General features: G+C 35.6%; 1 protein-coding gene across 18 annotated transcripts in view; it reads right to left on the bottom strand.

Annotated features, from left to right (window-relative positions):
• The window catches only part of PTPRD (protein tyrosine phosphatase, receptor type D), a 396,821-nt gene that overhangs the window by 102,786 nt on the left and 281,836 nt on the right, over positions 1-12,199 (bottom strand). For 10 of the 18 annotated variants that reach the window (XM_023535084.1, XM_023535086.1, XM_023535085.1 and 7 more), the window contains 2 exons: positions 7,757-7,798; positions 7,154-7,251 (listed from right to left, as the gene is read on the bottom strand). In XM_023535084.1, coding sequence (XP_023390852.1) covers positions 7,154-7,251; positions 7,757-7,798 — 140 coding nt within the window. The remainder of the gene's footprint in view (positions 1-7,153; positions 7,252-7,756; positions 7,799-12,199) is intronic. The other 8 variants (XM_023535089.1, XM_023535091.1, XM_023535095.1 and 5 more) reach the window with 1 other exon arrangement.

Below are 12,199 nucleotides of genomic sequence, written 5' to 3'. Positions count from 1 at the left end.
TTATGATCTTCGAGACCTATTCCAGCTCCAAACATTTAAAAATACGGTCTATGCAATGTTTTTAAATGTCTCTATATGTCTTTGCACTGCCTCAATATACTTAATTATTTGTGAAAGAAATAATGTATCTTTTTTCTTTACCTATCTGTTTCTTTACCTAGACTGTTGTGAAGATTTTAGCTCACTGGATAAAGGTGCTACATACATGCTGTTATTAAAAGAGAAGGACAGGACAATGCTATCTGAAATATTTCAGAAAGAGGCTCATTATCACCTGCACAGACTGGAGATGTGAGAGCACTGCCATGAGTACAGAAAGAAACCTCAGCACATTTGGATGCTAAATGGTGGAGGACATGTGAGTGCTGAGATCAAAGACAATACAACTCCAGAGATGGCAGCAAAGACACGGGGATTGAGTTGTGACTGGGAACAAAATAGGTCAATAGTGTCCTTTTTGTAGGGTTTCTGGGAACCACAGTTTCTTGGCCCTCCCTGGAGGATCACAACAAAAAAGTCTGCTTTTCAGAGTAGTTTTAATACTACTAAATATGCTAATGATGACAAATTTGAAACTAGATGTTGGATGACTATTCATGCCAGTGTAACTGCCATGGCAGAATAGACTGTAGTCCAAAGGTAACTTGTAAGTTAGATTTTAGGATCTTGGAAGAAAATTTGCTATTGGAACTATGTTTAAAAAGGGAGTTATTTTCTCAACCTAGACCACAAAATGCATAAAATCTATAATGTACTTGATGTAGAGTATGTGATCTAGGAGATTATTTCCATGAAAAACTGTATCTTGAAAACCAAACTGGGAGCTAGTTTCATATCTTCTCTGACTTTGTAGCTTTTCTTGCTGGTGACCATAAGGATGCCTTTGTGTCAGGGTCTTGACCAATGGGAGTGGAGTGAATACATACAGTCAAGAGTTAATTAATTAATCCTGTCTCTAGAAAAGAAGAAACTTATCTACATAACTAAGAGAGAAGTTTGCTTCCATCTCATTCACTCCTCACATTACAAAGCACAGTTGGACAAATGTGCAGAAGTCAGAGTATCTCTGCTTCAAACAGCACTGTTTGTATGCTTAAGGTAATTTGGACACATGTGTTCTTAAACTAAGAAATGCTTTATAATCCCCTAATTCTTCTTCTCCCCAGTTTCTTCCTCTTTCTTTTCATTATACGCACTGATGACAGATTAACTTCTTAAGAAACCAACTTGTAAGTATGCTCCATATTCTCATCATACTCTAAAAAAGCTTTTATCATAGAATTGATTTTATTATAATTTTTCATTGACATGTCTGTCTGTTCAATAAAAGAGTAAATTACTCGAGGGTAGGCATGTAGGAGCTTAATAAATACTTTATTAGTTTATTATAAGTATGTGATACTTCAAAAATCTTTCTTGGGCTTTCTATATAAAATAATCCAACCTTTAAGGTACCATTTATTAAGCCCTATATACATGTATGTGTGTATACACATGTAATGTACATATATATAAAATATACATAAATCATATGTGTGTCCTAGAATTTATACACATACAAACACATATTCCATAATCTCTAATTCTCATGGTGACACATTTTACAAATGAGAAACTCGTAGGATTATCTAATTGTGTAAGACTATACCATACAATGTGTTCCAATCAAAATATAAATTTCCCTGGGTCCAAATCCCATGTCCTTTCCAACAATGACTGTCCGCCTCCACCACCCACTGATGAGCCTGGCACTGAAAGCTCATTATAATTTTTGGCCTTTATTAACCAACCTAATTTTACCCAGCTTTCTACCATAAGCAATTTGTTCTATCATAACGAGTCTACTTAGTGCTCCCCCCACCTCCACATATGCATTATTATGCAAAGCTATCATGAGGATATCTTGTTAAAATGCAGATACAGACCCAGTAGATTTGGGATAGTGGCAAAAGTTCTGCATTTCCAGCAAGCTCTCAGGAGATACCAATGTGGCTAGTCTGTACTTCATACTTTGAACAGGAAAGTACCAGAGCATTCTTTTCCTGTGCGTCTTTGACCTTTCTCTTGACAAAATACTCCTCACCTTTCTCTTCCTACTTCCACTACCAGTATCACCTTTTCTTCAATACCTTTCTCAGTTCTTCATTACACTTGATCCTTACTAAATCCTAGCAGCATCCCCCTAGTATTTAGGATTAGCTCCTTGGGATTCTTCTTGTTTATACACATCTATCTTTGCCTACTAGGCATCCTGGAAGTATAGGTTTCTTATAACTTCTATATTCTTCTCAGCACTTAGTATCATGGTTTTCTGTAGTCATATGGTATATAATTATCAGTTAATCTTTCAGGTTCAAAAGCCCCCTTCCATAGTAATCTCCCACTTTCCAATCCAAGGAAGGAGCCAGATCTACATGAATTGGTTGTTAATAGCTATGTCCTAATTGTGTCTCCATAACAAATGAGTTAACTGGAGTTCAGAGTTTGTTCTCTGGCCTTTGGAATTTGACTGGCAAGAGAAATGTTTTCTCTTTTTTGAGGGGGCCTCTATGTAAATGAAAGTATGATCAAAGGCTGTATTTTCTATATCTGACTGGGAGAAACAAGAAGCTGGCCTGTACAGAGGGAAGACTAAAGCTAGCCCAGAAAAACACTAAGATGACAGTTCCAGAGAAGATATCTGGAAATCTCTACAGTCCTCTAGTACCAGGTAACAGTTCTTGAAACAGACTTGCATTGCTAGTCTTTGGCTCTATAATAAATAGGTAATTTATAAATAAATGTATAATAAATAATTCATAATAAATAAAACAAACTTCCCTTAGTTTTCTCTTAAGCAAACGCTATGGGCTGTAGTTACTTATAACTCATCTAATATAAATAGGACTTATGTATATAATATTAGTAATGATGATGCTAGCTGTGATACCTGTCAAATAAATATCATATACTGGTTTATCTGCCATGCCAGAAAATGGTGAAATGAAGGCCAAAGGGTCATATTCTGTAATTTATTATCCTAAACCAATGATGTTTCTCAAATTGAAGTCTTTAGAACACGTACTTCAAAGTCACCTGAAGTGCTCTTTTAAAATAGACATTTTCTGAGAGAAAATATTTTCAAATTATGTATTTAATAAGGAATTACTGTCCAAATTTTATAAAGAACTCATGCAACTCAATAGCAAAAAATAACCTGAACAATTCAATTAAAAAATGGGCCGAGGAACTGAACTGAATTTTTCGAAAGAAGACATACAAATGTCCAAAAGGTACATGAAAAGGTGCTCAGCATCATTAATCTTCAGAGAAATGCACATTGAAAGTACAATGAGAAATCAGTTCACACCTGTTAGAATGGCTGTTATCATAAAGATGAGAAATAAGTGTTAGCAAGGATGTGGAGAAAAGGAAACCCTTGAGCACTGTTGGTAGAAATCTAAATTGGTACTGCCCCTGTGGAAAACAGTGTGAAGGTTCCTCAAGAAATTAAAACTAGAATTATTTATGATTTAGCAATTCAATTTATGGGTATATATCCAAAGCAAACAACATCAGTATCTCACAGAGATATCTGTACCTCCATGTTCACTATAGCATTATTCATAAGCCAAGACATAGAACCAACTTAAGTGTCTATCTATGGATAAATGGATCAAGAAAATATGGTGTGTGCATGTACAATGGAATATCATTCAATTATAAAAAGAAGAAAATTCTTCCATTTACAACAACATGGATGGACCTTGAGGCCATTATGCTAAATGAAATAAGCCAGACAGGGAAAAGAAATACTGTATGATCTCGCTTATATGTGGAATTAAAAACAAAAACAAAAAAACACCTGAACTCATAGAAACAGAACAGATTGGTGGTTGCTAGAGGCAGGGGTGGGGGATGGAGAGAATGAGTGAAGGTGGTCAAAAGATATCAACTTATAGTGATAAGATAAATAAGTCCTGGGGGTGTAATGTATGATATAATGACTATAGTTAACAATACGATATTGTATACTTGAAAACTGCTAGGTGAGTATATCTTAAAAGTTCTCAATGCAAGAAAAAAAAATTAACTATGTGAGGTGATAGATATTAACTAAACTTACTGTGGTAACCATTTTGCAATATATACTATGGCAAATCATTATGTTGTACACTGCAAACTAATACAATGTTATATGTCAATTATGCTACAATAAAACTGGGGAAAATACAATGAGTGTTACTGGTTGCCATGGCTGATCTACTGTACCAGCTGGGAATAGAAATTTGAATTTTAATTTGGCTTCTGAATGTTCCACAGGCATTAGCTAAGACTTGGTTTGGCAAGGCCTACACATACTACTCTGAATCAAACTGAAGATTCACTGCCTAAAGCATTGGCCTTGACAGTAACACCGACTTTAAGGAGGACTTTATCCCCTGCATTCTAGATGCCATCCCCAAATTCTGGCTACTTAAATTTTAGTAAGACTTTGCTGTCTCATATCACTTAATGAAAACCTAAAGTATTTGTAAAGACCTTCAAGATGCAGTTATACTAATTTCTCAAGACTCTTCTTCCAGCTGTCATTGAATCCAACGTCCGAGCCCAGGGCGATTTATGGTAAAAGAAATCTCTCACATGATCTAATAATGCTGTGCTACTATTTCAGCCTATTACTCCCTTCTATTCTGATCTCAAGATAAGTGCAGTTTCATGCCTTAACCTCTGTTTGAGTCTTAGAATCAGAGTAACAAATTTAGCTTCATGCATTTTGAAAGGTCCGAGTAAACATTAATCCATAGTGATTATGACAAAATAATAAAATGTTTAAAAGTAATTTGACTTGTCTTTTCTCCATTTTCTTCACTGAAAACCAGTAAAAAAATATATTCATATTTATATGAGTAATAATATACAAAAACACATTTTTTCCAAGTGTTGCTCTGTGGCCTAAAATATTAGGTGGAGGCCTTTATCCTATTATCACAGATGAATACTACACTTAAATATCTCCTTCATGGCTGTTAGGACACAGTAGAGTCAATTCATGCCCAGGGAGTTTTAATCACAGATCACGGTCATGATCAATGGTAAAGAGTCAGTGTGGGCTATCACGTCAATGGCTACTGGGGGAGTTTTTAATGGCACATCGCCAGCATGCATTTTGTAACTACTTTCAAAGAGCACTTCTGACCTAATGGCTAAAATGGCTAAATGAGTATCATTAGAGCATCTTTAAATGCAGCATTTCTGAAGAAATTCCATATTTAAAGGAAGCTAGTTATTGTAGTCAGTGCATACAACCAAGATTGCTTGAGTGATGCAAATACTGTCAGTGGTTTAAAATCATAATGGTAGAGTGAATTAATGGCTTATTAACAGATTGAACTATCAAATTTTAATTTTTATGACCCACTGTCATCCATGATCATTAATATAGAATTAAAGTAGGGCTATGAAAAAAATATCTCAGTAAAACAATAAGAAGAATCATGATAAAGATAAAGAGCGGGCTGGAGAGGTGAAAGATTTCTGGTTGGTGAAAACTGACATTTAACTAAGAGGTTTTCATGTTGCCCCAGGTGACATTCCTCATATGCCTTGTTTTCTTTCTTAAAACTCAATTTGCTGCCTCAAGCTCCAAACCAGAAACTACTAAAATTGTTTTAAAGAATACTACATAATATGAAAAGAGCCATTATAACCAAGAGGAAGAACAGGAAAAAAATAAGAAGCTGAGCATTTGATAAAGCAAGACATTTCATAAACCAATGTGAGCTTCATAAAATTGAAAATATTCTCCTGAATGCTTGGAATAGAATAAATGAAAATCTAACTTAACCAATTGGGTGTGTGGGGGGGAATCCAAACCTACCCCCCACTCACGCCAAAAGAACAACAACAACAACAACAACAACAACAACAACAACAACAAACACCAGACAAAATCCCTTGGGTTATATCAAGTCTTTTTCAAAGATGGAGTATGCAAATTAAATAAAAGAGTATTCGGCTGTCAAGGGTGGAGGGGTATGGAGCTACATATATGTTTTGCTTACCCACCACGGTGATTTAAAATAATGAAAATTTGAAGATTTGAAGACATTACAAAGTTCATGCAAATATCCAGAGTGCCACGGGCTCCATTGCTCCCTGTTTTCTTACATGGAGCTTCTTCATATAGTCGATACCCCTTTAGTCACATGAAATTGGGGCTCCTCTTAGAGAATTTTTACCAAATGTGATAGGACAGAATGTTCGAGCTGGTAGGGATTAAGAGATCTTCTAGTACAACAGCCTCATTTAATGTTGATATAACAGAAACCATGAAAGGTAACAGATTCTTATTAAGTAAATAAGTAGAAATTCTGTATGGTAGAATTTGGACTACAGTCACTCAACAACCTTTGCTGTTTAGAACAACTGCAAGATTTTAGTTGTACATTTCAATCTTATGCTAAGTTAAACTTGGCCTAAAAGAATAATAATGGTTCAGTTATCAATAATTCACTATGTACTCTTGTTCTTGGGAAATATCAGAAATAAACAATTTTAAAACTTTCTGCTTGATAAATGCCACAATATCCAAACACATGCACATTTATGGAGACTTTTTTTCCACATTTATCAAGAATTCACACAGCACCTTTACAGATTCTGCAATTTTACAGCACCAGTTTACATTGCTCCGAAACAGGTAACTTTCTGAGAACATATGACTATCTTAATATTAGCTCTAGTATCATTTTAGACTGAAGGGTAATATCATGTATAGGTACTCAAGCATTATAGAGTTTTCAGGCAGTGTAAAATTAAGAATACTGAGAAATCTACTTGTCCCCTATAATCTCTTTTTCAGTGAGGATTCTCAACATGAATAGTGTATTTGGCACCCATTTGTACACTGGGAAGCTTATTAATTCAGTATATTCTATGAACTTCAAACTAGAAAAGATAATCAATCTCATTAAGTAACACTGAACAAATGTAAAACATTCAACACCATTTAAATGTGCAACTACTATGCTGATTGTGCAGGCATTTATATCTGATTCTGAGTCACATTTAAAAGAAAAAGCACTGATAAAGTTAATTTTCAAGAATAAAGTCAAAACAACGAGGGGGACAACTTTTAAAATTACTGTCGAGTATAAACACACTGAATTACCTCATATTCCTGGGAAAACTTCAAGTTGTCGTTTGCTTTCAACCTTTCAATGTGATCTGCAAGTTCCAAGATAGGTATTGGAGGATGACTAGCCATACCTATTAAAAGGAAAGAAGAAACACATTTGAAAACAAATAAAAATGATGCTAAGTATTTCAAAATATAGAAAATACTATAGTTAGAAATGGCCTGAAAATATGTGAGTAGTAAAGATGTTTTATGTGAGGAAGCAGGCAGATAGTTTGGTTACTCAAAGCAGGACATGCTCTGGAAGGATGAATTTTGTAGCCAAATGAAAAGTCACCAAGCATAATCCCCAAACTAACACTCCTGGTGTAAAAGAAAGCGTTATTGTGCTATAAATCAATGCGGTTAGCTAGCGGAGAAAAATGACAGTCAGGCTTGATGTCAACTTCTGCTTTGAGTAATGACTATTATGTCATTTCAAACTCCTTCTCCTGCACTGTGTGAAATGGAAATTGTGTGGAATTAAATGGTGTAAAGTGAACTAAGAAAACAGACACTGAGAAAGGCCTAAAAGGGAAAGAGTAGTAGCTTGATAGGAAACATAAAGTGACTTATGCATAATCAAGTAAAACTAACTTGAAGAATGAAGGTTACCAGGGTAACCGGAATCATCTGAACCTGCAAAGGAAATGATGGTGTAAATAAAATAAAATAGAATGAATTTGTTAAAAAAAATGAAATGTATAGTCTGATATACTTTTTAAAAGGATTAATAAAAATACAGCAAATTTTTACAGAATTCACTATACATTGTGACTTGATTAAGATCGCTTTAATATTTCACAAACCTGTAGGTGATTGACATTCACATGCAAACATGGACGCAAAGAATGACATGCACCATAGCTCATAGACAATAATCACTGATGACAAAATCAGACAACAAACTAAATTTCAAAAATGTTTCCACTAGTAGCAGATTGTAGAGGTTGGGGTGGCAACCTTCTCCTGGACATTTATAAATGGCCATGCTAACAGCTCTGTGGCTTTTTACCCAGGTCCTGTTATTCATCCCCCAACAAACCTACAATCTACTTCAGGTGTAAACATCTTTGTCCACTAATGGAAAATGAATGCAGGAAAGTGAGCAAACAGTGAAAGAACAAGGAAGGAAAAAGAGTGGAAAAACAAAGAAAGCAGTGACAGGGAGTGGCACATCTTAGTTCAGTCTGCCAGCTGGAGATATATCAGTTTCATAGATTCTATTAAAAATAATCCACTGCTAATTTTGGTGATTCCTGTGTCTCCCAATGTTTTACTTTTCATGTGATTTGCATTTTATTTCTTTCAGATTAATTTCTTAAGAGTAACCTGACAGAATATTGCTGATTCATGTCATATAGATACAAATTCCAGCGGGCTAGAAAAACTTGAACTAGCATATACCCCCAGGGAAGCCTCTGAAGTGGAAAAAGAATGAGGGAGGGGCTCAAACTGGAAGCCATGTTGACATGTGGCTGTCTCTGGGACTCTTTGGAGGGTGTCAGCCTGTGGAATGGTTACCAATAAGTCAACATGACACGTGATTACTTGGTGGGCATTTCAGAAATTATGCCATCATTGAAAGTCACCCAGTAAGTCCCTTTATCTCAAATGCCAAGTTTTCAATGGTTCTGGTAAGTGAAAACTATTTTTTTTTCTTCTAGATCATCATTTTAGCACAATGGTGTGAATTTTCATGTTTTAGCATTCATGGCTATGAAGGTCTGCTTCCAGTCCGTTAAAATCTTAATGAAAGATCCAATAAAAATGAGTCAGTTTTTGAAGTAGAAACTCTTTGTTGCTGATATAATTATGCATTTGGACCAAAATGTTGGCGTCCATTTCTGGAACATATTCGTTTAGATGGTAGAATTGAACTAATTTACATTCTTTGCAGGGAGTGGGTGGGTGACAGTGGTCTGATAATTAAAGTGATCTTATCCAGATGAGGCACCCCCAATAACAAGAATGGAAATGCAAAGGCACAAGAGACTCTAGACTTATTGGGAAATGGAAATGGAATAATGTGGACATCCATTACAGTGCTTAAACAGAGAAAATAATAGAGACAAAGATGTTTAGACCTTTTCGAGCGAATCGTGGGAGAGAGTTATTATCATATATGGACTGAGTGGTGGTTTGGCTAGAGAGGGAGGACACAGAGCCAATCAGGGAGGCGTAGGGGACTGAATTACTGCTCAAAGCTGCAAAAAGTAAAGCCAGTTGGAGATGGGAAAAGTATTAGTATAACAGCAGTAGAAGATCATAATAATCAACCAAAGATGCGATCAACATATTTAATTCTGGCATGCACTGGCACGTGATCTGGAAGTATTACTTTGGACACTAATTACAGAGAAATCCAAGCAAGCCTGCACTGACTCATTACATTCTAAACTAGGATCTATATATCACATGCAAAGATACTGTAGAGTTCAAGAATCATTTAAGACTTGTCAGTGTGTATCATATTACGCCAAAGTTCTAGGACAAGTAAAAGTGGCAGAATGGATGTTTAGCAGAAAAGGGAGAACTTTTGGGAATCTGATGGTATAGGAGAAGGAATCTTAGACTAGAGTATTGGACACGCATTCTACTTCTGGTTCTGCCATCTGTTAATAGGGACAAATCACTTGTTATCAAGCACTTCAATTTGCTTATGCGTAAAAGTATGGAACTAGATAAATTCTGGAGCTGATTCCTTCTTTATAATTCTCATTTCTACCACATGTAGACAGGATTTCTGAATATATGGAACAATAGAGAAGATCTCTTGGATGTAGTTCATATGTAAGGGTTCTAAAAATTATAGCACCTTTTCTGAGGAGTGGTAAAGCTTTATTTTTTACAAAATCAAAAACTCTTCTGCAGTTGAATTACCTATTTTTCAAATTATTTAAGTTTAATATCATTTTTTTAGCTAACCAAAAAATATATTATGATGTCCTAGCATGTAGCAACATAGAAATTATGCTAAAGAATAAACCTGAGATGAAAATCCTCTAACATGAAACTCTTTAGCTAATATCAGAAAATCATCGCCAAAGATCTACTACAAAATAGTGTTTTATAATTCTCCCCCAAACTTCTCCATTGTCCAATGTTGAAAAAAATTGTATATGATATAATCAAGTATGTTATATTCTGAATGAAAAACTATACATGCTAAGAAAATTATGATGTTGACCTCACTATACCTTTTCAATCTTTTATGTTGTCATTGTCCATAGTCTACAAACCAAAGCTGTTATTAGACCAGTGTGTTCACATTAGCATCACTTGAGGTACTTTAAAATTCCTTCTTTCCAGGCTGCACACTAGACCAATTAAGTCAGAATTTCTGGGTGTGGAAGCCAGACACTTATTTTTAAAGTTCCCAATAACAGTTCTCAGTCCTATGGGAATTCTTGACAGAGCGCCGATAACTCCATTTATTTAGTTACTTCATTCAAAAATCATAGCAGAATTTATGAGAATGAGAACAGCTTTCTTCTGGTGCTACTCCTGAATCTGCTCTGACTCTCCATTAGCAAGCTTTGGTACTTTAGCTATTATCAGAAGCAAAAACCTTGAAGTACAGCTCACAACTGATGAGGACTTGCCAGGGTCATGACCTCATCAGTTCGAAGCTACAATTGCACATTTTAAAGGCACATGTTGAATCTGAGCAGAGTTTTCATTTTGAAGCTATGATATCCTCAATATACACTGTCAACATGAAAAACGACAGATACAGTATCTAAATTCTGCCTGAAGTGGAGGAAAAACATAGTAGCTACTTTTAATAGTGTACATATTTGTGATAGTAATGTCATAGCGGTTTCCTTATAGAAGTAAAACATTAAAATCAAAGCATTTTAAGCTGAGAGGTGGCTTAGATATTACTTAGTCCAGTATTTTCATTTCATGAACTTAAGAGGATTCCGAAGTCCAGAGAAGTTAAATGACTTGTATGTATTAGCCTGGCTAGTAAACAACAGTCATAAGTGTTTTCAGCATCTTTGTACTACAATATTTCTAGAATGGCAGTTATGATCTTCTAAAGCAGGGGTAAAGTCTCCAGTGGCTGAAAGGGCCAGGTTGATAAGGTAAATCACCGAAGATGTCCAGGTACTGTATTGCATAGTAAACACTTTCACAAAGAAATGCACTCATCCCCATTTTCTCTCAAATAGCCATCTAGGGCTGTCTTTCATTTATCCACTTTTAATCTCCACTGAAAGAAAAAAAAATGTTTCTATTATATGAAAAATAACAATAACCATAAGATAAAATGGCAACTAACATTCAGGCTCAATGTTAGAGTCATCTTTAGGGGTGATGTAGGCTGTAGAGAACTTCCAGAAGGGTGAAACTACTCGGTTCTAGCAGATATTTTCCAAGTGGTACTGCAGAGCCACGAGGGTGAGACTTTTCAGGTTTTCAATAGCAACTGAAAACCTAGATTTTGTGATGTTTCCTCAGTTTTCACTGTTGACTCTGAAAATTGTTGGAACCCAGTGGGGCTCAAAGACCACATTTGGCTAACGGATTGTGACCTCTGTTTTAAAAGAGCAAAATATTCCTTTTGTGTGTATGAATTAAAATCAAAGAAGGTTGAGAGTGACAGACTGCATGCTTGCAGCCACAAGGCAATGGGATGGACACCAAGTGTTGTGAAGGGGATACGACAATGATACTTTTCATATAGGCCACCCTCTGATCTGTGGGTTTATCTATTTTGCCCTCTTCTCAGACCCCGTTAATTTTACTAACTAGAAAAATGAAGTTCAGATGGATTAAAAGGACTCGATCAAAGTCATCATTATCAGTAAAACCATAGCTGCGTGGGGATTTGATAGCAGACCTTGTCACTTCTCATTCTGGGCACTTCTCATTAAGCTATGCTATCTCTTAAATCATTAAACACCCTGGAAGAACGATAACATGCACATAAATATGGGCCTGTGAGACTGGGCTATCTACACAGCAATACAGAGATCATAAACCATCTGCAGTTTCAGAATGTGTCAATAATATAACAGCTTCTTTTTGTAA

This window comes from Pteropus vampyrus, unplaced genomic scaffold, assembly GCF_000151845.1.
Source record: "Pteropus vampyrus isolate Shadow unplaced genomic scaffold, Pvam_2.0 Scaffold136, whole genome shotgun sequence".
In the NCBI taxonomy this organism is placed as follows: Eukaryota; Metazoa; Chordata; class Mammalia; order Chiroptera; family Pteropodidae; genus Pteropus; species Pteropus vampyrus.
Note: the sequence above shows the minus strand (reverse complement) of the source record. Positions and strands in the feature narration are given on the sequence as shown.